Below are 26,555 nucleotides of genomic sequence, written 5' to 3' on the forward strand. Positions count from 1 at the left end.
GGCTACATTTGACACGACGACGGGGTCTGTTTTTAGTCGACCTCCGGCGCAACTCCCGAGCGGTGAGTATGGGCGTAAAATTTGAATCCACCCGTCAGCGCAACATCCCTGCAAGGGCATCATGGAGCTCGTTCGTTTTATATCCATACCGTTGGGTTCTGCCCTGCCACCGGCACCTATTGGGCTCCCGGGTTTCCCAGCAGGATCAAACGCCCCCCTACTGTCACTTTTGATCCTCGCTTACGCTTCCCAGCGTTGGGAAGGAATTGAAAGGCAGGAACTCGCGCTCCAGGATGTACGTTTTTTCCCCCTCCCCACGAGTGAATTTCACAGAAAACATTCCAAGTGCCACAGTAGCACAGGCACCGGAATTATGAGCCGAATGTTGTTGCAAACTGCGCCCTGCCGCCCATGTGTGCATGTGTAGTCGCCCGAAAGTGTGATGAAAATTGGATTCCACCCCGTTGCGCTTCCGTTGTACGCTTTTTTTTTGCTCTCCCGGGACATCGAAAGTGTGTCGTTGTCCTGCTGATGTGGTGTTTGGGCAGTTTCTTTTTTCGTTGCTCTCGTCTAGCCATCCAATTGGTAGGATAGACCCCAAAGCCCGGCACACGCACACGCTCGCTCGCTTCCTTTAAGGACGGTTTTATGTGCTTCTGTCTTGTTGTGGGTGGCTTTTTTATTACTTTTTCCTCTTTTTTTCCGTAACATATCGAAAGGGAGCGAGGAAGAGCATCTATTTATCCAGTTCCAGGCATTGTGTGTGTGCTTTCAACAACATAGACGATACACTTTCTCGCGAAGTACACGCGCGCGCGCCGGCTGCACAAATAATCACGCTCATGAGAATCATAAATTATGCAACCACAACACCCTGCTGAAACACCTCCCAAAATATTACCATTTTCGATGGCCTATGGTGGTAGTCTTTCATGTCTTTCCGGGCCAGGCACACCGGACCGGAGCGTGGTACCGACCGGCAGGGTAAGAAATAAATAAGTGGATAAATATGACACTCTTGGGGGAAGGATGGAGAAAATCAGAAGTTCTGTTGAAAATATTGCTCCGAAAAAATGCATTTGCAAATAAAAAAAACCCTTACTATAATCCCTCAAAACTCGTATTTTTCCCACCCCAAAAAGCTCACTGTGCTACTGCATACTAGTCCGCCAATTTATGACCCCTTTTTTTACTGGCGCTGCAAAGCAAACGACGATTTGATAATCCAACCCAGTCCCAAATCTTCACACCCGACCAGTGAACCACGGCCCACCCATCGCAGAGTATTCCGTTTGACTTATCCATTTGCTGAAGATGATAAATACCGCAGCCTGAACCGGCCCCGGGAGGAGGAGGGCAAATTTCGGCCAACTGTGCAGTGGCACGTACCGGATGCCATCGTCATCATCCTTTCTACCGAAAGCTCCCTGCCCGCTTCTTCGTTTATCGCCAACGCACATTCGGAAGTGGATTAGAGCTAATTTATTACATTCGCTTCTCGGGGAGTGGGTCCTTTCGGTGCTTGCTGGCGTTCGTGGAAATTCGTGGAAAATAAAAAGCTGGACAGATGCGATCATCACCACCCCCGTTCGCTTCTCGGGGAGTGGGTCCTTTCGGTGCTTGCTGGCGTTCGTGGAAATTCGTGGAAAATAAAAAGCTGGACAGATGCGATCATCACCACCCCCGTCGGCGCGCGCTCCACTTCTGTGGCTGATGATGTACATTGGCGGATCCGGGAACGTAAATCCAGAGCAACAAAAAAAACCCTCCGAAGATAAGCGGATGGATTTGGGTGGTATCCGCTTTAGACAGGCCACACCGGCGGTCGGTTATATCTGATTTGCGCTTGAAAGTTGTCAGAAAAAACGTGGCTCACTAGCTGATTAGATGTCACTTTTCACGGCTGTCAGCAAAAGCAGGCGTGTTTCGAATGGATCACAGGCGTAATGAGGATAACGATCAAACAATCGTAATGGGAAGGATAATCCCACTGTAAGCCGACGAGTTAAAAAGTCGAAACCTTCGGCTTTGGCTTTCATTCCCCAACTCCCCAAATGCGATTGTAATGGGAAAATGCGAACTAACCCTAAATCGTGCCACTTGAACCGTGAGTTGCTGTAAATTTCTACCCATAATTCACAATGTCCCCTCCGAACGACTACTAAGCGCTCATCAACCTCGAGTCGTGGACTGTGAATGACAATTCGTTACAACTCGCACTCCAGAGAGAAAGAGAGAGAGAAAAATCACATCAACAACCTCAGCTCACTTAATTAGATCGGAGTTTTGTGGTAGATTTTTTAGGAGCTGCTTTTTTTCAGCTGCTTTCCATCAACTTCCACCAGCAAACGATCATCATTGGCAACGCCATCAAGCATCTGCAAGGGGGCACTGCTAATTTGTGCTGACCTACAGAAGACAGACGCCTAATGTGCGTGCAACTCGACTACTTCAACCATTTACTACACCGGATGGATGTCCTTCCCGTTCCGGTGAGGGTCAGAGTGACCCTGCAGCAGGTTCCTTTTTTACGTCACCCGAAAACTTCTTACAGACGCAATGGAAAAAGGTTGATTCCTCTTCCGACACCCGGCAAGTACTTTAAAGCTAGTGTAATAAAACCTTCATTCTTCAAATTTTGAATTGCTCAACTGCTATCACCCTGGTTCTACAAACAGAGCGAAGGTTTACGGTGGTAATTAGTTATGAAAAACTGGAACAATTTAACACATGGCTATCGTGGCTAATATGTGTGTAGTACAACTCACATCATTACACCGCCACTGTGTACGCCTGTTGGTGCAAAAGTCATAAAGCGTGTCATCAAAGTCATCGCACACGTAGTCTCTACGGCACGAACCGGGGTCAGCCAGCACATCTTAACCTCACAATTCGCTAGGTAAACAAACGACGGGCCGAAACGGATTGACAGATGTCGTCAGAGCTCCCAGTTGTACTACACAGGCTGAGCACCGAGAGCACCTGCACGAGAGTGGCTTCGTTCGTCGCCAAGGTTCTCATGCCAAGTCTTCTGTACACAAACTTTGCCACGCGAGAAACACGACACAACCGCGTACCCGGTGGTACGGTACACATCACAAGCAATTACACAATTGGATCCACCGCACCGGACTCTCGCGTGAAACTGGACCCACTGGACTGTCACGGAGGCTCCTTCACGCCATCCTACCGTGCCTAAAGGTATCGCCGGTTACTGGCTAGGAAACGATTCTGAAGTGGTGTTGCTTTCGCGAATCACAGGGCCCACGATCTCTCCTTCACTCTCGCCGTCTGTCTGTCTCACTTTTGTCTTCACGATCGTGCCTTAGCTACACCACTACAACCACCATAGCGCAACTAAACCAATCGACCTTGCACAGCCTTAGTTATTCCATTAATAAACGACACGAAACGCTGCTGCAGCAAAAACGCAGACCACGCTCTTAAAAAAAGACCACATATAATCCAACAGCAAAGCGAAACCGCTCTAAACAACGTACGTACGTTTAAGTTTTAAGCGCTCGAATCGCTACGACACTCTCCCCACAACACCTGAGACCTAAGGACCTCAGCGCTGCTGGCGAGGCAAGGTTGTGTCTCTTTTTACCGGTCTCCGGCCTCATGGCAGTGGTTCCCCGTCCCCTTCAAAGTGGTTTGAAAAACTCGTTTTACGCCCTCCCTCCAGGGGCAGGCGCTGAAACATTCTAGCAAAGCGCTCCTAGCAGCAGTGCCTTACGTGAGGGAACGTTCAACTCCAAAACAAAAACATTGGCACCCGGAGTTTGCATAATCCTTCGATAGGGTGGATCTTCCTATCGACCCTATCCTTCATAAATATAGGACAACTTGCATCAACACAGCAATAACACCCTTATTTCTAATTGCTTCACACTCTCTTTAATGCACTTTATCGATCGGCGATACATCCGGCAAGGAGATGCAACCTTGGGGCATACGACCAGCACAGAGCAAGTGGACAGAGCCCAGACAACCAGAGTGTTCTGGGCGTTTGCAACACAGCATTTGCCTGGACATCAGTTAAAGTCAGCCAACGTTCACTGACCAATGGGTCACATTTCATCAGCTGCAAGGGCTGGGCGCTGCATGGCTGGGAACTGCGAGATACCAGAATTGCTGGAAAGGATTTCTCCAACACAAAGCCGTTGCCTCCGTGATGTCTTATCTCTATCGCTTCTCCAGTCCAACTCAATTGTTTCTCTCTATGAGTACGTGTGTGTGTGTGTGCATGTATCTCAAAAACATCTCTGCAGCGTATATCGTACAGGAACACTAAAAGCCAACCGCTTGGATTACTGCATGGTAGTGCTGCCCGACTTCGGTCGGTCGCCCCAATATCCCATCCCACCGGCTAGGTGGTCTAGCTCGGTCGGTCAACAAAGAAGGAAGTAATCCCCTGTTTGGTGCCATGTGAAACCCTGTTACCACGAGGGGCGAAACAGGGGGCTTCGGGGAACGTTTGAAGTGGTCCTTTTTGGCCGAAGTCCCTTTGAATGGACTTCGATATCACTCCTTTCGCAGGAATATCTTGTGTATGTTTATCCTAATGGCACCTTGTGCTTGCCATTTCACGTAATGCTCGTTTCGTTTATCTGCCGGTTGTCGTCGCTAGTGAAGTGCACCGAATTATATCCCTCAAACACACACACATAGATATACACACTCACACTCGGATCTTGCAGCTCTCTCTCTCTCTCTCTCTCTTAGTACACGAGATTGCCTCAATCGACACACAAAGACGGACAGTCTGTTGATGGGAGAGGAAAAGGTCAAATGCATGAAAGGAGCGGGAAAAAAAGGACCGAGAACCACCTCACCCAGAGCCCCAGATGGAAGCAATTTGCTTTCGATGTTAGCAGTTTGTTTGTCCTTAGGTATATCCCTGCTTTCTTTGCCGCCCACCCAACGGATCGGACCGGCTGCCCGACCGATCCGGATGGCTGGAGGCTTGATTATCGGGTACGGATTTTCCCCGTCCCATTGCCGTGGAACGGTTCATCGAGCTGTCGAGCGAACAAGCTCACAGAATCGGGCCAGCGCCGCCCTACCAAAATACCGAGAAGCCAATCGAATTCTAATGCGCGAAATGACAAACGGCTCCCACGGGGGAGTGTCAGGGTGGTGGCCAATCGAAATGGCTTTTTTGTGGGAGAGCATTCGTTAAAATTCATGAGCAAGTAAATCAAACTCAATGTGTTTGTCAGTATCATCCTCTTGATGGGCCTTTTTTTTTGCTGATGCACTTTATTGGTTGCTGATGTTGGGGAATGGGGAGAGTTCAATCCGGTCCCTCAAACACAACGAACCGTGCAGCGGCAGCAGCAGCGTCGAGATACTGCTGGAAGCTGTGTGATTAATTAAGCGGCAGTAAGTGCTTACGCCTGCTCGAATCGGACCAGCGGTATGATTAATTGATAAATAATGAGCCGTTGGCGATGATTGCCAATGCCATCGAGCATTTAGGGTGATGAGCCTGTGATTGCAGCCCTCGGCAAATGGAGATGCAGGAACGCTTAGCTGGCCAGGCTTTAATCAGTCCCGAGCACACTTCAGTTTTATTGATCATTTTATGATGTTTCTCCTGGGATGGGACGAGTCCCACCCGTGCTGATGGGGTGATATAAAATCACCCGGAAATGCACCCGTGCTCCGAAAGCTCCACACTGCCCTGCTAGGGTCCAAACGCGTTTGAAATGCTCTACCCGGGAGCTATTCATTTTAATTTAATTTATTCAATTAATTCTACCCATTTTCCACCCAAACCAAAGGTAACCAGGGCCTGATGCTATCCGCGATGCGTCGCGTGATTTATGACGTGAATTATTCAGACCTTATTTGATCTTTTTTAAAGCTTTCCGAGCGCGTGAACTAAATTGATTGCATATCGGTGTGTTTATATAGCCTTAAATAGGCCCGATTAAGCTGACCGAGGGCTTGATTTTGTCGGAGATTTATGGTGCAGCGGCTGGTGGTGCAATGGATACCTGCAAACAGGTTAGCCGCATAATGACCCAGCAGATGAAGCGGCAATCAAGATCGTCTGCATCAATATGATTTGAATGTAGTCCACTTTTGGCTTGTAATCCATGTCATTGTAACAAAAAAAAAAGAGTAACAAGGCCTGTTAGTCATTTCGGTTCACTTTAAATTGCTCGGCATCGGAAAACGGTTCACCGTGCTGGAATTGAGTGTCAAACAGTGTCGTTTCGTTTGATCGATCGTTTCTCCCGAGGCGGCGTTCAACTGAACCGAACAACCAACGTCCATGTATTTTTACGAGTTTAATTAACTGAAACCATTTACGTTCTATCCGACACAAAACCTCCACCGGCTGTCCAAATTGTCCAAATGTCCAGGCTCTGTAATGTGCAACCTTCAAACAATCGTCCAACGGTGGGCACGGTGATTAATCAAGACCGGTGCGGTTAAATAAAATTAGTTTCTTGACAAAACGTTCCGCATTCTAGAGCGCGGATGAATACGCGTTCCGAAAATAAAGCAACAGAAACCTTGCCCGGAATCTGCCTGAAGTCTTGTGGAACTTGAGCGACAGTTAACCAGGCGGGGAGCGTGACTGCTTTCTGCTGTATGAAGCATTTCTTGGATAACATTCATCCAACACCCCCAAACCATGCTTGCCATGTACGTAATTGATGCATTACTATATGTCGCGGTCTTACTGCATAGTATGGGGTAGGAGAAGTTTAGACATATTATAAACCGGCCTGTCCATGCTTACGGCAAAACCTTCGGATCACTTGTGGAACATTCACGCTGCGGGTCATGTTCGTATGTTCACCGCTAACCACTCTCCTTTGGACGAAAAAGTCATTCCAATACAAACGTCCAAGTCTCTCCAGTTACAACCACCGACCACTTGAAGCAGTCTCACTTAGCAGTAGTAGCTCGAGATCTTACGTGGAATTTCCGGAACCGGCACACTAGGCCGTTCATTGGCCCAATCGCTCCGGGTCGAAGGACCACGTTTAGCTTGGGTTATAGTTTGTGACCTCGCGCCCAGTGTGTCAAATGCCCCCGACGGGCATTTCGAAGGTACGTCGTACCCTACATTGTGGTCCAGTTTTTTTGTTTCTTCTTTCCTTTGTTATGACGATGGACACCTCCTAAAACGATATTCCCCGTCACTCGTTTTCACCGAACCGTTTTCGATAGCCTTCGATGTGGTTGTGTTTGAATTTCGCGGTTTCAAATTTGTGGATTGACCAGCGGCAATAAACGCACCTGCCTTTTACGGGTGCGAGAACCGCGACGCTTGTCGGAAGGTCGGAACGGTTTCTATTGCTTTTGCCAGCCCCAGTTCGGCACACACATAAGAAACGCATCACACGGGGCCGGGCTCTACATTAGCTTGTTGATCGTTAATGGTGCTAATGTGTCCGAACGGTTAAATCTACTCCACCAGTCCACACTAGTTTGAATTTCTCTCTTTCCCTATCGCTAGCTTAAAACACACACACACGCGAAACTGCAGCGCATACCGGAATGCGAATTTCGCAAACAACTTCCGTCGACCGATTGCGTTCAATTGGGTGTGCATCGCGAAATCTTGTCACTTTCACTTGCCGGCCCACTGTAGAGGATCGTGATCGTCGCTCGATTAGCCATCGGAAGCGGCAAGGGAAAGGCTAGCACAAACAAACAACAAAGCCATTGAATCATAAGAAGCCCAAGATGCGCCTCAAAGCGGGGTCTTTTTTTAGGGGAAAGTGATTTATTGGCACTGCGCGGTTCGCAATTCCATCGCAACCGGTGTGTTCGAATGATCTTACCGAGTGGTAAGTGCAAAAAAGGGGGAATCGAAGAAAGCTTCAAGCCCGATCGTTATTGCAGTTCTTTCAATGCAAGCCAATTCTCGTAAAATACGTTCGGCACTCCACTCGCGAACGACGCTTTCTACACATTAGCACTGAGTAGCTCAGCACACCGATGCTTGCGATCTACAGTGAGGATCATAATTTAAGCTACGGTGGTTTCGGTGTGAGAAAAACTTTACTTTCAAATTAATCTGAAACCAGTCCCAGCATGTACAAAGGCTGCTTCCATTAACTCTACGACACGATATGAAAAAAGTTTCCATCCAAACAAATTGTTTGCGGAAGTGTAGCAAACAAACGACCTTCTTTTCTAAATTGCAAGCTCTCACTCCCCGTGTTGCTAACTCGATCCCGTGCTTCTACTACAGCTACGGCTGCTGCTGCTGATACTACTACTATTACTGCCGACTATTTATGAGCATTTGAAATTGTATCTTTTCCGACGCCGAGTCGCCCCGAAGATGGGCCGGGCACTCGATTAAGGGATGGGAAAACTTTTTCTATCGCTACCGTCACAGGGATACACATGTGGCGAGGCCGAGAAGCCAGTGCTGATGAAGCAGCAGCAAAGCAAACCATCCCACACGGGTTTGCGGTTTTAACTTTACACCAAACCCCGTCGGGTGTAACTTAAGTCTTTTGCTTTGGTCCCTTTTTCCACGGGGTGCGACTTGGAGACCAGGAGGTACGATCAAACGTCCTCCGGCCGAGCAAGTCAGCCCACAGAGAAGTGCGTTGTTATAATTTGTACCTATATTGCTAACTTTTTCGCTCAGCTATCGTTAATTCGACCCCGTAGGAGGTTTAGGATGTCGTGATAAAGTTGGTGTTGCTTTGGCTTGGCTTTGACTACTCTTGCAATTGAAGATGACAAGCTGTATCATTACTGGTGCCACCAGACTTGCCGATATGAGATATTCTCCGATATGAGCAGTGCGTTTGAAAACTTTCCGACGAAGAATTCATCAGCAGCGCTTCCAACAAGGCCTCATTATAGCACTCGCGTACTTGGCAGTACTTACCGCGTGATCTAGATCTAGGCTGTCCGTTGTAGGCACCGTTGCGTTCTGCCGACTTCCGGGTTACGCTGGGCTGTTCTAACATAACGGGCCGTCGGGTTTGCTGCGAGACAATCTCTGCTACGATACACGTTGGCCAATCTCAGTAACGGAGCAATGGCGAAGACGTCCGCAGGTCGAACGGACGACTGAACGGTGTTTCATTTCTTTGTTGTTATGGTTTTTTCTCTCTCTCTGTGTCGTAAATTCCTGCCCCTTTCACACTACCAGCAGCTCCGAGCAACGTATCGCAGACCTATCGCCGATTGTGTTGTGTCTTATCCATTTCGTTTTCTTCCATCTGATTTTCCATGCCACGGATAAGCTTTTTTTTGCGCGCTCTTGCGCCTTTGCGGCATACGGCGTTGACTTTCTTCTGGCAATCGGCGCACTGGTACGTACCAGCCCGTACGTAAACAGACACTGCATGGGTATGCAGGGCCACGCAGGGCCGCCGGATACGTTGGCGAACACGTAAATCACTGCATTTTCTGCACTCGTCGGAATGCCCTCCAATGGGAGGGGTGCAAGCGCCCAGTTTCGCTGAGCCGATCGACGACCCACCCAAAGCTGAGCCTTCCCTCGTTCCCCCACTTTGGAAAGCTTGGTTGGTTCGAAACTAATTTGCATCAGAACGTTCGAGCATTCCGTGGAAACTAATTTCGAACCAAATCCCTTTACTGTACGAGCAGCCGATTCGTGGACGACCATGCAGGAAGGAGACCCGCTTTGCCAACAAAATAAATCACATACACACATACACGCAAGCACGCACACAAAACATATACACAATCGGAAAGAGAAAGAGAGAGTGGTGGCAAGGGCACGCACAACCATAAACGACCACGCGGAGGGAAAAGTTCAATATCCGGTTTGGCTCCGGTCGGTACTAGGTTAGTGACACGCGCGAAGTTGGAAGTTTTGGCGCGCGCGAAACATCATTCACAAGCGAATTGGAAACACGTGCACCGCTTCGTTAAGGATGGGGGAGCCATTCAATGGGGAAAGCTATTATCGTACGCTCGAATAAAGCGTATATCGTGTTTTGGAATGTTTCGCAAATGCAGGAAAAGCAATTTCGAAACAATTCCATCAGTGACACTAACTAACGCACCCGCCCCAAAACGCTCAAATCGTTTGCAGTGGGATCCGTATCCCGTTAGCATGTCAGCGTTTATTGACGTTCCCATCGGCCGTTCTTGAGTCCAGGGTTCCAGCATCACCACCAGCACATGTCACACGCACTTGCTTCCTTCCCTCGCTATAACCGGATTTTCGATCGGCAGCAGCAGCAGGTTGGATTTTGTACAGAAAAAGGGCGAAGCCTGTCACTACCAAAACACACACCCGAAATCGCACAATCGGTCCACCTTTTTTGTTTCGCTTCTACCATCATCTCAGCTTCCTTCGACAGTTTGGTCCACAGTTCACGGGCACAAAACGGCCACAAAACTGGTTCTACAGTCGCGAGCTATCCAACCGCAACAACAACAACAACGACCACCACAACACTTACAACGCTCGGCTTTCTAAACTAATGCAGGAGAAAACTCGAAACGCACCTCCCGAACGCGGCCACCGTTGCGGTCGTACTGAAAGCGACAATGCGAAGACGAGACGTCGCGCCAGACACAACACCAGAACCAAGAAAGCTGCTAAAGCCTGCTGAACGAACCACCGTGTAGCGCTTTTCAAACCTGCCACCGATGACGGTTGGCTAAAGACGAACTGCTTTCGCGCCGCGTGTAGCCATCGGGCCCTGGTCGTGGTCGAGTTTGGAGTTGGAAATTGAATCGAGAGAGCGAATGGAGAGAACCGATTAATGCGTGAGCATTTTGTTGGTATGATGTTTCTCTCACGCGTACTGCACATTTGATTGCAACGGATGAAATAGATACCTTTCTACGACGAAGATGTTTGGAAACATATAAAGTGATTTAAGGATATTAATTTTGGGTTTGGAAGACTGTTCTGATGCCTTCTTTTCATAATAATAATGGGGTTTAAATAAATTATAAATAAGCAAAACGATATTCAAAATTTAAGAGGAATATATTATGTACAGCACTGTATTGCTCCATCGAGAGCGATTTACTTTGCTGAGAGATACACCAACAGAGAGAGTAAAGGGAGAGCTGAATAGATGCGTGGCAGGGTTGTCAAACTACGCTACGTTGCATTATTCGTTCCGATTTGTTTGCTAGTTTGCCAAAAAAAAAAATAATTATTTTTTTTTTGTTGCAACTCTTACAAATATTTTTACTATTCACGATGTCTAAAAGATGATATTATCACATCAATATTTTGTGATTAGCCACTACCACAGTGTACATCCTACACACAGCACTCTCAACAAAGCCTTAAAACATTCCTCAAGCTATCTCTGCCCCTGTTCCAAACCATGCCTCGAACAACTTCGAAACAAATTTGAAAGCTAAAACAAAAGTAACCCAGCGGGACGTCGTGGCGCGACAAAACGGCCCCGAAACACGTACAATCCGTTGCAAAAATTGATGCCAAACGAGTGGAAATTTTTAATACCCAGCAAGGAACTTTATCATCTACCAACGGTGAAGCTCTTAGCAGCTCCCAAGCTCTCTCTCTCTCTTCCTCCCCCCAGTTCATCTTCACATTGTTCCTTGTCAGCGCGAAGCGACTGAAACTTATGTTTATGTTTCATAACCAAGAAAACATCCCAATGGCTTGAGCCGGCTGGCTGTTGATCTAGTGGGGGAACTTTTCCCCAAAAGCTGTCGAACACAACGAACCGCTGGTCTGGATTGGGTGAAGCGGAAGGACGTATGATGCCGACGTCGAACAGAACCGTTAGGGCACGAAATCACTGTTCAATTCAATAAAGTTATCGGGTGCGGTACGAGACCCAAATCCCCCGAGCACATTCCCAGCTACAGCATAAAGAGATTCTTCCCAAAGAATGGTTCCGCTCCGATCCGTAATGAGATGGTTGGGAAAAGTTTGGCGAAGAAAGTTCACGCCATGGCATGAATGTGTAGTTGGCAGCGGTGTGACGTGTTGATTGACGCACATGCTATTCGTTCGGATTTAACAGCCGCTTGGAACGCTTCATGGTCAAGGCTGTTGGATAGTAGGCTGCCACAAAATTAATTACCGGTTGCATTAAAACGTAATGTCCCTTTTTTACAACCATCGTCGTGACATTGTAAATTTCCTTCCACGTTTCAAGCCAACATTCACTATCCAATCGAACGCGACCTAAAAGTTACAGTATACAGCTACATAAAAGTTCTCATAACAATGCGCTTTTGAACTCACAATCGAGTTGCGTTTTATTCACTCTGCAATAACGGTAATGCGTCCCTCAGTTCCGCTAACGATGGGAGTCATCTTTCGTACGTAATGCTCCAGCACGGCAATATCCACCGGACCGATCAGCAGATTGGTAGCCCTCGCAGGAATCATCGTGTACCCGCTGCCACCCTTCCGTATGTACGCACCGGTCGCTACCCGATAGACACGCTCCGGATCTAGCGGTTCGTAGTGAGGCACCGAACAGTAGCGACACCGTAAGCTCACCGACACTACCCGGCTCCCGGCAGGGCGGCGCAAATCGTACGTCACCTTCATGCCAGACATCTGCATCGTGTCCGATGTGCCGTACCGGCTTGCACTATGCTCCAGCACATCGAGCAGATCCCGACCGAGCAGATCAAAGCTATCGATCGTATCCTCAAACGGTACCGCCGTCACAAGATCATCGAACGTGAGATTCCCAGCAAACAGTGACGTTCGCATGCCACCACCGGTATTGAACGCGATCGCCACCTCCGTCCACTGGTCGGGTTTCGGAGCCTTCTGGCCCTCCGTGGCGAAGTAGTCGATGTACCCGTCCGTAATAAAGTTACCAAAGTTACACTCTCCCCGAGCGCAGTCGGGTTTTGCGAGCATTACCGCCGAATAACCGATCTGCCGGTTGGCCTGCACGTTGACCTGCTCTCGCCATGGAGCTAGCTGTGCGAGAACTTCTTCATCCTGCGGTACCGAGCTGTCCAGGAATTCTGGATTTCCTTCCCATTCACGGATGTTACCTTCCTCATCGAAGTAGAGCGTGATACGTCCAACGTACTTCGCGTACGACGCCGCCTGCACAATCAGTGTCGTGCGTCCCTCGGGATGCTCTACCACGATCGGGTATGTATCTTCTGGGTCATCCGGAAACCCATCTGCCGTACCGTTGTACAGGAAGGTGTGAGAATGTCCTCCGACGACCACATCGACGTCCGGAAGTTCACGAGCAATGATACGATCGATCTCCAAACCACAGTGTGAAAGCACCACAATGTGCTGAACTCCTTCCTCCTTCAGCCGACCGATCTCCATCCGTAGCTGCTCTACTTCGTCCAGAAATCGGAGTCGCTCCGTCATGCCCATCGTGTTTGTGAGATGATGGATGACACCAACCACACCGATTTTACGCCCACCACGCTCCAGCACTACGCTTTTCGTGTACTTCCCCTGCAGAGTCGGTTCTTCCCGATCGTCGATATTAGTCACTACCACCGGGCTATCGATCACGTCCAGGAATGGCACCAACCCACCAATACCATGTTCAAACTCGTGGTTCCCGAGTGTCATCACGTCCGCCGGGAGAAGATTCAGAAAGTGTGCGGTCACATTCCAGCGCAGCAGCGAGTACCACAGTGTGCCTTGGAAATTATCACCAGCGTTCAGGTATATTGGATTGCGATCGGCGTACTCGCGCTGTAGGGATTTGACACGGGAGACAACCCGAGCGTATCCTCCGATACATCGCTCACCCTCATCCGGTTTGCAGCGCGTCGAAACTGTGTTCGTTTCCTCGAACCGGGCATGAAAGTCGTTCAGATGGATGATCGTCAGAGGAAACAGCTGCTCACTCACTGAGGGTTGCTTCGCTATAAGCACACCGGAAGCAGAGTCTACCGATTGATGCAACACTGTACACCTGCCAACTACGGCCAGAGCGCAGCAGACAGTCAACAACCACGGCAACGAGATCATCGCTCGCACGATTCTCCCGTCCACAACTGACACAACTCGACGATTCCACACAAACAAGTGGACGCGCAGCGTTCGGCAATGTGGTAGGTGATAAGCTCCAATCCCTAGCAATCGCCGCGGGGGAGAAGCAACAAAAAATGAGACTCTCATCAACACGCAGATAACCCGTTTGGGCATACATACTTACACACGAGCGAGCGCGTCGAGATGCGTCGTTGTTAAGGGGAAGCCGCAAAGACGCGTGCAAACTGTGCGCGGTGTAGAGCTCAACTGAGGCCCACTTAGTGAGGAAGAGAAGATTAACTAACGAGTCGCGCTTGGAAGATACAGCTCTTTATTACCTATCTTCCGTGCGAGAGAATTGCCTTGGAGAAGCTTCCCTACTGATTGTTGAGTTGAAGAGGAGCACTGAATACGATTCGGCGACTGGTAGAATAATTTATACGCAGGCCCAAACCCATTTTAAGGATAGTTTCGGAGTAATCGATTCATATTTTGTCCATCAATTATAGGTTTGATAACATCCAAGGCGAAATGAATGCAAATTTCCTAACTGAATGTATGTGGACTTTAATCACCTTCTCTAGACATGGGACAAGTTAGGCTCATCCATCTCCAAAGCGCTTCCGACGCCGTTCAACCGTTCCACCACCGGTGTTGCATCAATCTGCATTAAAATCGACGTTCACAGCTTATCAGCAACCACATGCAGCCAAAGCGTCTGATACTGAAGAGTTATTAACGTCAGTCACGCTGCTATCACACCTTCTTTTTTGTTCACTAAACCCCCACTATTTAGGTCGTGAGAATGGGGAAACGAACCCCCATTCCTTGAAGTCCCGACGGCATCCAACGTCGGAGAGTGCTGGATCGTTACATTTCATCGTCTCTAATACCTCCACAGGCCCCTTTCTCGACGGTCAATGTTTTTGATTTGCTCTTATCAACACAATTGCCCGCACCAGCGCAACCAACACAGACAGAACGAGTCCAGCAGAGTGTCAGTAGTCGTTCGACACTGGCAAGATGTGGACCGTCCCAGCTCTGTTACGCTTTGGGATCTGTTTGACAGTTACGGCCGTGTGTGGTGTGTGTTGTGCGGCCGCCTCCGAGCAAGGTGTTCTGATTAGCAAAACGTGGAGGGCGGAGAAAAGTGACGATCCGCTCTACCCACTGACCATCATCCATCTGAACGACTTTCATGCCCGGTTCGAGGAGACGAACACAGTTTCGACGCGCTGCAAACCGGACGAGGGTGAACGATGTATTGGAGGATACGCTCGGGTTGTCTCCCGTGTCAAATCGCTGCAGCAGGAGTACGCCGATCGGAACCCAATCTACCTGAACGCGGGCGATAGCTTCCAGGGCACGATCTGGTACACGCTGCTGAGGTGGAATGTGACTGCCTACTTTCTGAACCTGCTGCCCGCCGACGCAATGACGCTCGGCAACCACGAGTTCGATCACGGTGTGGAGGGACTGGTACCGTTTCTGGGAGCTATCGACAGCCCCATGCTGGTTGCCAACATCGACGATCGCGAGGAGCCGACGCTACAGGGGAAGTACCAGCGAAGTGTCGTGCTGGAGCGTGGTGGTCGCAAGATCGGAATCATTGGTGTGATACATCACGCGACCGATACGCTCAGCATGACGGACCGGGTCCGCTTCCTGGATGAGGTGCAGTGCATCAATCAGGAGGCGACGGCCCTGAAGCAGCTCGGCGTGGACATTATCGTAGTGCTGTCGCACTGTGGCTTTACCATCGATCAGCAGATTGCGCGGGAGTGCCCGGATGTGGACGTCGTTGTCGGAGGTCATTCGCACACCCTGCTGCACACGGGCACTGTGGCCGATTGGCCGGACGTACCGGCGGGCAGCTATCCGTTCGTGGTGGAGCAAGCTGCCGGCCGCCGGGTGTTGATCGTACAGGCCGGCTCGTTCACCAAGTACCTGGGCCATCTGGTGGTGTACTTTGACGAGCGTGGCGAAGCGGTCCGCTGGGAAGGTAACACCGAGTATCTGGACGAATCATTCCCCAAGGATGAACAGATCGAGCGAGAGCTGGTGCCGTGGCGCACTCAGGTCGATGCGCTCGCCGTACGCCCGGTAGGAGTGTCCAGGGTGTTCCTGTCCAAGCCGGCCTGCCGGACGGGGGAGTGTAACTTCGGCAGCTTCGTTGCGGACGCGTTCGTCGACTACTACGTCGGCCGGGGAGAGGCCGAGCACGAGTGGACGTACGCGGCGATCGGCATCACCAACGACGGTGGCCTCCGGACCTCGCTCGCACCCGGCACGCTGACGTACGAGGATCTGGTGACGGCCATCCCGTACGAAAACACGGTCGATACGTTCGAGCTGCGCGGCCAGTATCTGCTCGACGCGCTCGAGTACAGTGCCAGCCGGTACGATACGGCCGACGTGCTGCAGTTCGCGGGGCTGCGTGTCGTCTTCAACCTGACGCGCCCTGCCCTGCAGCGCGTCCAGCGTGTGGATGTGCGGTGCCGGGTGTGCCGGATTCCGCGCTACGAGCCGCTGGACGTGAACGCTACCTATCGGATTGCGATTGCGGCGTGGATTGGCAGCGGTGGCAACGGTTACACTATGTTCGGGCAGCATCGCGCCAACGTGCGCGTTGGCCCACTGGACATTGACGTGTTCGAGCGTTACGTGGCCAAAATGTCGCCCATTATGCAGGGAACGGATGGGCGAATGGTTTTTGTCCGGTGAGCGGCTAAAGGCTCTGCTCTAAACGGGGTTAAGCGCTATGCGACGAACTCGGTTAAACGATTTGTTTTCACTTTTAGCAAGAAAATATGAAGGAGATTAATTTAAATAAACTAAACGATGCGTCATAACAATAAACCATCTACCCGGCATAATGGTAGGTTTCAGTTCTGGGGAATTTTCTCGCACCATGCAAACGGGCACTATGCTGCTGTACGCAAATCTGTTTCGCAATTTTCTTCCCTCACCTTTTGTCAGCGGACAGTTCTTTCATTAATTTCACACCCAACCCACAAGTAGTTTGCACTTTCGCCCACCATCATCTCTAGCACACGATGTGGCTTATGCACATCACAGCAACGACACCGCGCTCCGGATCACACCGTGACAAACCCCGGCGGCGGCGTTAGTGCAAGCTTAACTGATTAGTGCTCGTTAATTTGTGCCGCTTTTCCCTCCGGGTGCTACGCCACTTACACACACACACACCGCCAGCAAATTACGATGCAAATACTAGACAGCGGGTAGCATCCGCACACAATGCGCCCCTTCTTGCTTGCTCCTCCAAAGTCCAATGTGTCAATATTTACAACAGTGAATAGAAGCGCGCTGAGGCTACAGAAAGAAGGAATAGAAAAAAAACCCTACTTAAAATCTGTTCCTAGCACATGGCACTAACAACCTGCCTGCGCCACCGTTGACCTAAAACGGCGTAGGGAGGGCTTAATGACGAAAGTAAACGACGGGAACCGGGCAGGGCGGCACTTCAAGCACCTGCTTCAAGAACCTGCGCCCAACGGAATGAAACGGTCACGCGGAACGACGCCTGTGCTGTGTTGGCGCGGCCCATGTGGTTGCGCTAAATGCGGGAAAGCGTGTCGCGGAATTTTCACTCCCATCCCGGACCGACCGACCGAACAGGCGCAGTGCATACACATGCATTTCCATATTTACATACGCGGTGGTGGTGACGGTTTAGAAACTGCTGGAACCAACATTCTCGGTCACACTATCGCATCGTCACACCGGTTTTGCTTTGTCACAGTAACCAACAACGGGCAACGTGTTCTGGTATGTCCGGACAGGACGAACACTTTTGCCTGTTGAACAAGCTGCCATGCTTACTTACGGTACGGGCAGGTCTCTTGTTGGAAATTAGGCTAAAATGGGCAACACGGCATAAAAGCATTCCCACAGAGACAGACGTCCTTCTCATCTCATCCAGTCCAGTGACCATGTGGTAGAGTTTCTCGCAATGCATTTCCCCACGCTTGGATGCTCCAAATGAAATGAAAATCCAGTGCACACATTTCCAAACAACCATCCGAACGATCCTCTGATGTCCAATCCAGGAATGGGAGGTTCAAAAATCGCAAACAAACGTCACGCCACGATGATATTGATAAATATCGGGCAAACCGGGTCCTTACAGCAACGTCCTGTTACATCGTTCGCTCCACAAATGAAGTAGAAGCATTAAATGTCCGGTTTGCGCCATTCGAACGGAGCCGCAGGTGGCGAAACTGTCTCTGCCCAACACTTTGGCGGGCTTGCGGAAAAGTGCATATCCGCATCGTTATGACTGCATGGGGTCGCATCAATTCGTTCCCGATGGATGGACGGATGGATAGGGTTCACCCCCCTCTCCAGTGCTGTGTTTATGCAAACATAAGCAAAGATAAACTTTGTGTCACACGCCATCCGGACGGTCACTGTTGGGAATTGGGCATCGAAAAACGGACAAGTTTTCAGTGGAGGTAGAATTTTGGATTTTCAAAAAAGCTCGATTGATGTGTCCTTGAAGAATGTAAAAGAGAAATAGATAGATGAGTTCGAGTAGTTGTTTTGTCTTACAGTTTTACATATAATTTCATTTTTTGACCACCAACAGAAACTGCTGTTAGTTTACCCCCCCCCCGCTGATTCAAATCGGTTTGATTTGTTTTTCCACCCTTCCCCCCTTTAGTGCAGATTGTTCCTCTCCATTGTCGGTGTTCAGCGTTTGCAACAAAACCAGTCAAAGGGCACGCGATCAGCCTCAGTAGCTGACCGGTTCCGCTTCCGGTTAGAAGGCCCGAATTGAAAGAAAACGCGTAGCTCTTTAGCCTTTAGTGGGTTTATTCGCGGTTCTAGTGCTTAAAATTCCGTTTATCAGCTTACTACCAGCCAAAAAGGTGCTTAAAAAACGGCTTTTATCCCATTTTTCGTGGTTCACCGTTTCATCGTTTTCTGCTTTCTTTTTGAATCGTTCATTTATTCTATCCTCCTCCGGGCGCACGTTTCCAGAATCGCAATTCAAGTGGCTCAACTGCAGGCTGGAATGTTTATATTCGACCAGTAATGGAGGCGCGTAAAAATACGCACCAAACAAGGACAAACAAAGTAGTGGAACTCTCCCGTGTTGTTTGATTAATTCCATTTGCAAGAGGAAACACAGATGACTCCCGTCGTTTTTAATCCCGCTACATTGTTCCAAGTAGCTGCCCAAATTATAACAGTGCAAAAGCTCTCTAATGTGTGAGGATGTGTGCTGGACAGTTGCGTTTCGCCGCATAATTGAATCATAATTCCATGTTCTGCTGTTTCCAGGGTGGCAGCGTTCGACACGTTTTGCAGCGGATTGTTAGGTTTATTTTAATTATTTTTTAAATCTTTTCCATTGCTTCGTTGGACATGAAAGTGAGCAAATTTTCCCTTTTTTTTGTTGTTCGCCTTTTCCACGCCTCCAACCAGTACGCAATGTGAGCTGGACTGAAAATCTTCTGCATTCTTGTTCAATTAACGCAACTCTTCCACTCCCGTTAAGCTGTTAAACTTGTGCTGCATACGAAGCGTTCATTATTGGCAGGATTGGATGCTGTTTTGTTTTGTTTGTATTCGTCTCGTTTTAATATTAAATTTTAATAACGAGTCAGAATCGTGTGTGTGCGAGTGAGCGTCTAGCGTTTCTGCGAAGGCGAGAGACCTTTTTGATGCATTTTCCCAGACGGCACATGTCGTTATTTGCCATTACTGACCGCCCCCGTTGAAAGGGGGTAATTGGAAGTCGAAAGCACCACCGAAGGGATATCGATAGCCTCCTCCCCAAGCACGTGGCGCGTGAGAGTGAATTCGATCCAAAACAGCTTCAAAGGGATAAGAGTTCAAACGCTGCCTCGGTTCGTTACACGGTTGATGGGTGAACAAAAAAGGAGCACAGACACACACAAACACACGCGCTCTAAATGGTTTAAAGCTACTTAACCTGGGCACTGGAATTTGGAATTCTCGTTTAAAGCCCAAGAGCATGCAAAACTTCCAACCCATACCGTAAACTTTAATTATCCAAATGTCCCACACAGCAGCGGCTGCAGCCACCAGGTGGAAAATACATGTTTGTGGATAAGCACAAATAGAGCACCCTCCGTCTCTCCACCTTTCCCCCAGATTACACATACCTTGTACCAACGGAAGGGACCAGCAAAAAGGTGTTCTCAATGTTCCAAAAAACCGTCCGAACCCTATCATAACCCAACGCCCAGGCACACACACACACACACGCACCGGACCAGATGGTGCCATACCGATATTTTCGATAAAATTTGCCAAAAAATTGGCTCGGCCCGCCACTAAGCACACACACGCCGGGGCCGAGGGTTTCGTGCTAAGGAGATGCAAAGAAAAAAAAAGAAGGACAGTATCATCCCATTACCTTCCGACCCGGGTGTCCGCACATGGATTATGGCAACGGGCAACCCAGTGAGCTGAAAAATTGGAAAATGATGACTTTAAAGCCCGATTCTTGTGGGGGGTGGGGGAAAGATTCCACTGCCAGAGCTGGGCCGAGTGACAAAATTGTAAATTAAACTTTAATGAAAGGTCGTTCGGGAAACTGGGGTTCGATCGATTAAACTGCGGCATTTTGTGGCGTACCAGCAGTGCCCTGGCGCTCGAAGAGGGTATAAAGTATGTGCTGCTGTAAAAGCAACCACATGTGGATAGTACAACTGAACCAAAGTTGCGTTTACTGGCAAACAGTTGCTTAGAAATTAGGAAGGTTTTTTTACGATTTTCTTTCAACCATCAGTCACACGTTCACAACTCCAATCTATGCGGAAACCCTCACTAAAACCCGATTCCACGTACATCCACAGCGTGGAGCTTCTTAGACATTCTCCCTCGTCCCTCGAATCACACCAAAGGATTAATGGTACCTTCGTGGTCTTCACTAGTGATGTGCTGTATGGAGCGCACCCACAATTCCGATCCGACTTGGACTATTGTTAGTCCGATTCCGACACCGGCAAAATGGAACCACTAGATCCGCCCGAAGTCGGAGTCGTCCGGAGTCGTTCGGAGTCGTCTGGAGTCGCCCGGAGTTGTCCGGAGTCGCCCGGAGTCGTCTGAAGTCGTTCGGAGTCGTTTGGAGTCGCCCGGAGTCGTTTGGAGTCGTCCGGAGTCGGAGTCGTTCGGAGTCGTTCGGAGTCGTTCTGAGTCGTCGGAGTCGTCCAGAGTCGTCCGGAGTCGTTCGGGATCGAAGTTGGTCGGGATCGGAGTTGGTCGGATGACTCCGGATGACTACGACTTCGGACAACTCTGATGACTTCAAACGACTCCGAATCCGGGTGATTCCGAACAACTCCGACTCCGACCAACTGACCGGGCGACTCTAGACGACTTCGGACGACTCCGACTCCGGACGACTCCGGACGACTCCTGACGACTCCGGGCGACACCGAATCCGGGCGACTCCGGACGACTCTGGACGACTCCGGGCCTTTTCGGACGATTACGAACGATTCCGGATATTGCAGCGCGGACCTACTTTCCGGAGTCGATTCCGAATTTATCGGAGTCGGATCGGAGTCGACTCCGGATTTTTGCCAACTTTACCCATCACTAGTCTACACATCTCGCCAGCACCCGGAGCACACAAAAGCGTCCTTCATGGCTGGGCAGGATATATCGGAAGGACGCCGGCGGAGTGGTTGATTGATTGTCGATACATGCAAATAATATCCTTCCGTTGTTACCGGGCTGGCAATTGATGGGAGGCCGCCGTCAACATCATAGGTTAGAGCGCGCGCGCGTATGTGGTCTCAGAAGGGGGAAGCCAAGACAAATTTGGCAACTTTGGTGGCAGGAGCAATGCCGCATTCTTCTTGAACAAAAGACTCACACACTCATAATGTTACACACGCTACGTGCTCCATAAACTCGCTGCAAGTAGGGCGGTTATTGCACTGAGGCGGAAGCCACCAATTTCACACGCCTTACATTGGGAGGGGGGGACTTCCCTTCGAAGGAGCATTGTTCGGCGCCAAAATCGATGTTCAAGGTGTGTTCCCCGCACAGCAGAACAACCTTTGGTAGGGGGGAAATTACCGTTCAATGTCTGTATGTGTATTCGTACGTGAGAAATGTGATGCTGCGATATTGATCGAAAGGGCTTCGACAGGCAAACATAACCGTTGACGCATACAATGCCCTGCCTTACAAGAGAAATTGCCCTCACAGTAGCTGCCAAACACGTTTTCCAATATTATTCTGATGATAGCCTCAAATTAATCGATAGTGTCCGTGTGTGTATGTATGTGGTCTCCCTACTCTCCAAAAAGCCATTTCAAGCCACAATCCATTTCCATTACGGTTCGCAGTGGGTTCTGCATAAAAGATCAAAGCATGCTTTACAAACCCACTCGGTGAATGGTTTTGTTGTGGTTTGCAGTGGTAAAGTGGTCACGGCAGAGAGGAAAAAATCAACCGACGCATCATCAGTTTACAGCAAATGGCTCCCGTTTTCCCATTGCACCGCCTGCCGCACGTGGCGTTCGATAAGGGTAAGTGCGATTGAAATCCGTGCTTTAAACCCGATGTTAAAGTAACACCCTCTCCTCATTACCTGAGCTGCTATGAACTTTGCTTCAAAATATGCATCCTCCGCTCCGCAGAGCAACGCATCAAAGCGACAATCAACAGGGAGCGTGTCTCGTTTACGGAGAATCTTCGCGAGTACTGCCTCAACACCACCATCCACGGGCTAAAGTACATCGGGACGGTATCGCTGACGCTCTGCGAAAGGTAGATTAGTGGTTTATTAATTAAAAACAAACACACACTTAGAACGATCAATCAATTAAGGACGGACGCTTGATTTTGTCCACCATCAAAATCCTAACCTCACCACAAACATTTAATGCCCACTCGAGCACTCCGAAGCTCTACACTGCCGCACACTAATTGGACGCCATTTTGTTGCTGCTTCAGAGCCTACTTTTTCCTGACCTTTCTCGTCGTCACCGCCTGCTCGATCTACTTCATCTCGAATGTGTACATCAAGTGGCAATCGTCGCCGATCATCATCGGCCTCAACCCGATCGCGACCCACATCCGGAACATTCCGTTTCCGGCCGTGACGATCTGCAACATGAACCAGCTGCGGCGCGAGGCCGCCGAGCGCATCGAGCAGAACACGCTCGAGCAGACGGTGCTGCAAAGCATCTGCTCGATCGATGGCGACTTCAACGACACACAGTACGAGGGGAAGTGGTCCGCGGTGAAGCGGATGCTGCTGAGTGTACGTTTGCCCCCGGAGGATGGTGCTGAGTGTGTAAGTTAAGCTTCATCTATTCCTTCCAACCACAACGCAGGCAACGCAACCCTGCTCGGCGCTACTGAAAGCCTGCCGGTACGCGAAGCAGCCGGAACGCTGCTCGGAAATATTCCAGTCCATCTTCACCGACGAGGGCCTCTGCTGCACGTTCAACACGCTCGACACGGTGTACATGTTTCGGAATGCGACCGCACCGAGCATCTTTCCCACCGAGGTGGGCAGCAACAGTGGCCGATTCCGCCCGATCCTGTGGACGCCGGAAAACGGGTACGCCGAGGAGCCGTCCAATGCGTCCTATCCGCGCTTTATTGCCGGGCCGGGCGTAGCGATGGGCCTGGCGATGGTGCTGGATGCGAATGCGAGCGATTACTTCTGCTCCTCCACGTCGTCGGTTGGCTTTAAGATCATCTTTCACAGCCCGTCGGAAACGCCCAAGATCACGGACTACGCGCAGTACATCCCGGTCGGTACGGAGAATCGGATCATCATCACGCCGAAGATTAACGACGCCGCCAACCAGATACGGAAGGTGGCCCAGGCGCAGCGGCAGTGCGTATTTGCGAGCGAAGCCAACCTGTCCTACTACAGCGTGTACTCGCGCAACAACTGCGAGCTGGAGTGCGAGGCGAAGCTGATACTGGAGAACTGTGGCTGCGTGCTGTACTATCTGCCGAAGCTGTACGAGGATACGAAGATCTGCAGCCGGGCGAATGCGCGCTGTTACGAGCAGATCCGCAGCTCGATTGCGTTCACTGCCAACACGAGCATTTCCTGCTCCTGTTTGCCCGGGTGCTTCGAGATAAGCTACGTGCCGGATTTGACCACGGCCGAGCTGCAGGTTGGTCGATTCGGCATACGCGAGACGCTGCTGGACAACGTGAAGGACGAGGTGTATGCAAAGTGAGAGTGGGAAAAGAGGGAAAGCTTCGAAAATGATGAATCTCGGATGTGTCTTTTCCATTAAATGTGTGCTTGCAGGGAGAACCTGGCGCTGGTCTACATCTTTGTGAAGGATACGTACTATCGCAGCTTTACCAAGGGCGAGCTGGTGGGCTTTACCGACTTTCTATGTAACTTATATTCCTCGCTGGTATCAGTTTTTGCGCTTTTAATCTGTTTTCTCTCACTCTTACCGCTCTTTCAAGCGAACGTTGGTGGTTTACTTGGCCTCTTCCTGGGCTTTTCCATCATCTCGCTCATCGAGGTAATCTACTTCGTCACACTGCGCCCGTACTGTGCAAAGCGAAAGCAGCAACGCATCAACCGAAAGGAGCAAAACGTGGAAGCGAATCATTTGACTACTACTCGAAACGAATTACTTTGGGTATGGTAACGCTCTTTACATTCTCATTTTCAATTCTAACCATTTTCTTCCCTCAGTTCGGCTCCAAACCATCCAACACAACAGCGATACAGTTTCTTGGCCGCCCAACGGACGCCGATCGCTATGATGCGCACGACTATCACCTACAAGCGGGACGCAATACAATGGTAAAAGAGTTTGCCACTAAGCTTAAGCATCTTGTACATTCTCGACTGCAACAGGCAAACGGTTGGGTGCGGAACACGTTCCGTTCGCGGCGGACTCAGCTCGGGCGCGGCTTCGGCCAGGAGCGCACTGGAACGTCCTACCCTTTCTACGACTGAAAACGGGCAACACAAGCTTCTGAGGCAAGACGTTGGCATTTTATTTACTGCTGTGACATTCAAATAGCACCGTTTTGTGAGGAGGGCTAGAGAGGGACCATCCCAACCACCCTGCATGTAAGCCTATCTGTCCTGTCCCCTGTGCCTAAACGAACGAAAACTCTGCTGCTACTGTTCCTTGCTGTTCCTATCACAGTGAAGTGTAACAAACATTGGTGTCTAGTAGTAGCACCTTATATCGTGTAGTAGTAGTACAATAGTATGAGCAAAACACTGGCTTAGGTGTAGTTCACTCCTCCCTATAATTAACTCGTTGCTTGGCAAAGCAGAAAATAGTAACCCGCACCACGTGTTGCAACGTCTGGCACTGTCGTAATCTAAAATTATTGTGCGAAATTCCCTTTCTCCCTTTTCCCTTCCCTTCTGTGCTGTGTTGTTCCGCTTTGTTCTGTGTCTATCGGTAGTTTGGCTATTGTCCATATCGATCCGTTTTTTTACGGATCGCATCGTGTTCGAAAGAACCGTTCGAACGCCATCGTTTTGGCATTTGCGCTAGAAGGCGATATTATTTAACATACTTTCGGTAGGTGTTATCCATCGCATAATCAACCGCACTATCGATCGGATGGATGATGAACGGAATGGCCAGCAGGCCGAGCAGCGTCGGTCCCCACTTGCCGACCGGTCCCTTGACCTTGTTCGCTTTCAAGGCCGCTTTCGACAGCCAGCAGATCCTGCGGCGAGGGCAAAGACGGGAAAAAACGTGTGTTAAATTGCAAAATAAACCTGCTTTTGCTTGCTCCTATGCTTACCGATTGATGGTAAATCCGGGTATGATGACGGAGGCAAACATTTGCCACAACAGCGTGTCGCCGGATGCAACGGCCGCTCCACGGAATCCTCCACCCAGTATTTCCGGTTTCTGCGAAGCAGGAAGAGATGGAGAAGCATTAAGGATTCATTTCTCCCAACTAAAGCAATGTTTTAGACGTACATCGTACTGCTTCTTGGACTTGTCGGCCGTATCCGCTAGCACGTAGCTGATCGCCACCGCGTAGCTCGCATGCACAAAGATCTTCTTGATGACCGGTCGGAAGGCTTCTCCAATCTCGTTCGCGTATCCTTCAATGCACCAAAACAATGCAGAAAAACGGGGTCAAGGAAAACGGCTCTCCGATTGGGTGGCATCATGATGTAACAAAGCAAACCCGTTGCGTGTGCCCCTATCATAACCCCCCGTATCATACCTAGATAGCGCACCGGAGTGTCCCGGTACAGATCCTTCTCGGTAATTGACATCGTGCCGATTGAGGTTGACCTATCTTTCCTAACCGCTTCAGCACACCCCTATTAGTCAGCGGATCAGTGACGTGAGAGGCGGCAAAGGCAATAGAAAACACGTTAATTAACCACTCGACAAAACCTCTTATCACCTGTTCGCGATAATCAGCTGCACCACAAGCACACAGAACTGCAGCACCCGTCACTCGACACTTTGTTTACATAACATTGGACCCGCCGTTCGGGTCTGCACGTGACAAAAGTGCCGCGCTAGATTTTCCTGCGAACGTTTCCTGCGGGCAGCTTCGGTTTTCCCTTGCCAAACGGTTTTCTGTTTGTTTGTGTCAGCTGTGCCATGTCGGACGACACCATGTGTCAAAA

General features: G+C 49.8%; 5 protein-coding genes and 1 long non-coding RNA gene across 14 annotated transcripts in view; 2 read left to right on the top strand and 4 right to left on the bottom strand.

Annotated features, from left to right (window-relative positions):
- Positions 1–10,621, bottom strand: part of LOC120894903 (proteoglycan 4) — a 64,472-nt gene extending 53,851 nt beyond the window's left edge. For 4 of the 7 annotated variants that reach the window (XM_040297771.1, XM_040297774.1, XM_040297773.1 and 1 more), the window contains exon 1: positions 10,428–10,621. The gene's annotated coding sequence lies outside the window, so the exon portion shown is untranslated. The remainder of the gene's footprint in view (positions 1–10,427) is intronic. The other 3 variants (XM_040297772.1, XM_040297767.1, XM_040297770.1) reach the window with 1 other exon arrangement.
- A 1,567-nt stretch (positions 10,622–12,188) lies between these two features.
- LOC120893367 (apyrase-like) lies at positions 12,189–14,816 on the bottom strand. Of its 3 annotated transcripts, XM_040295191.1 has the most exons (3): positions 14,272–14,816; positions 14,118–14,210; positions 12,189–14,034 (listed from the first exon to the last, which is right to left on the bottom strand). In XM_040295191.1, exon 3 carries the CDS (start codon positions 13,928–13,930, stop codon positions 12,224–12,226), a length of 1,707 nt encoding a protein of 568 aa, XP_040151125.1. In that variant the 5' UTR covers positions 13,931–14,034; positions 14,118–14,210; positions 14,272–14,816; the 3' UTR covers positions 12,189–12,223. The 3 variants fall into 3 exon arrangements, with proteins under 3 accessions (XP_040151125.1, XP_040151124.1, XP_040151126.1); XM_040295190.1 differs by having other exon boundaries at positions 14,118–14,816; XM_040295192.1 differs by having other exon boundaries at positions 14,114–14,816.
- A 76-nt stretch (positions 14,817–14,892) lies between these two features.
- Positions 14,893–16,809, top strand: LOC120893368 (apyrase-like). Its single transcript, XM_040295194.1, has one exon. The coding sequence runs from the start codon at positions 14,957–14,959 to the stop codon at positions 16,655–16,657; it is 1,701 nt and encodes a 566-aa protein (XP_040151128.1). The 5' UTR covers positions 14,893–14,956; the 3' UTR covers positions 16,658–16,809.
- Positions 16,810–18,345: 1,536 nt separating this feature from the next.
- On the bottom strand, positions 18,346–22,984 carry LOC120893370. Its single transcript, XR_005738125.1, has 3 exons — positions 22,813–22,984; positions 22,536–22,705; positions 18,346–18,451 (listed from the first exon to the last, which is right to left on the bottom strand). It is a non-coding gene; the product is annotated as an uncharacterized LOC120893370 (long non-coding RNA).
- Positions 22,117–25,698, top strand: LOC120893366 (pickpocket protein 28). Its single transcript, XM_040295189.1, has 7 exons — positions 22,117–22,473; positions 22,585–22,714; positions 22,901–23,210; positions 23,284–24,146; positions 24,225–24,316; positions 24,392–24,570; positions 24,627–25,698. The coding sequence occupies exons 1-7, from the start codon at positions 22,422–22,424 to the stop codon at positions 24,891–24,893; spliced, it is 1,893 nt and encodes a 630-aa protein (XP_040151123.1). The 5' UTR covers positions 22,117–22,421; the 3' UTR covers positions 24,894–25,698.
- On the bottom strand, positions 24,911–26,514 carry LOC120893369 (mitochondrial fission process protein 1). The gene is made up of 4 exons (XM_040295195.1): positions 26,141–26,514; positions 25,888–26,015; positions 25,706–25,815; positions 24,911–25,627 (listed from the first exon to the last, which is right to left on the bottom strand). The coding sequence occupies exons 1-4, from the start codon at positions 26,190–26,192 to the stop codon at positions 25,459–25,461; spliced, it is 459 nt and encodes a 152-aa protein (XP_040151129.1). The 5' UTR covers positions 26,193–26,514; the 3' UTR covers positions 24,911–25,458.
- Positions 26,515–26,555: the final 41 nt, after the last annotated feature.

The sequence above is a fragment of the Anopheles arabiensis genome, chromosome 2 (genome assembly GCF_016920715.1).
Source record: "Anopheles arabiensis isolate DONGOLA chromosome 2, AaraD3, whole genome shotgun sequence".
NCBI lineage: Eukaryota > Metazoa > Arthropoda > Insecta > Diptera > Culicidae > Anopheles > Anopheles arabiensis.

What these genes read in the sequence shown, in the direction of transcription:
- LOC120893367 (XM_040295191.1), bottom strand. Translation starts at nt 13,930, where the DNA reads ATGATCTCGTTGCCGTGGTTGTTGACTGTCTGCTGCGCTCTGGCCGTA.
- LOC120893368 (XM_040295194.1), top strand. Translation starts at nt 14,957, where the DNA reads ATGTGGACCGTCCCAGCTCTGTTACGCTTTGGGATCTGTTTGACAGTT.
- LOC120893366 (XM_040295189.1), top strand. Translation starts at nt 22,422, where the DNA reads ATGGCTCCCGTTTTCCCATTGCACCGCCTGCCGCACGTGGCGTTCGAT. An exon ending in GCACGTGGCGTTCGATAAGG is followed by an intron (nt 22,474 to 22,584) that starts GTAAGTGCGATT and finishes TCCGCTCCGCAG; the next exon opens with AGCAACGCATCAAAGCGACA. An exon ending in AAGGACGAGGTGTATGCAAA is followed by an intron (nt 24,147 to 24,224) that starts GTGAGAGTGGGA and finishes GTGTGCTTGCAG; the next exon opens with GGAGAACCTGGCGCTGGTCT.
- LOC120893369 (XM_040295195.1), bottom strand. Translation starts at nt 26,192, where the DNA reads ATGTCAATTACCGAGAAGGATCTGTACCGGGACACTCCGGTGCGCTAT. An exon ending in AGTCCAAGAAGCAGTACGAT is followed by an intron (nt 25,816 to 25,887) that starts GTACGTCTAAAA and finishes CCTGCTTCGCAG; the next exon opens with AAACCGGAAATACTGGGTGG. An exon ending in CCCGGATTTACCATCAATCG is followed by an intron (nt 25,628 to 25,705) that starts GTAAGCATAGGA and finishes CCCTCGCCGCAG; the next exon opens with GATCTGCTGGCTGTCGAAAG.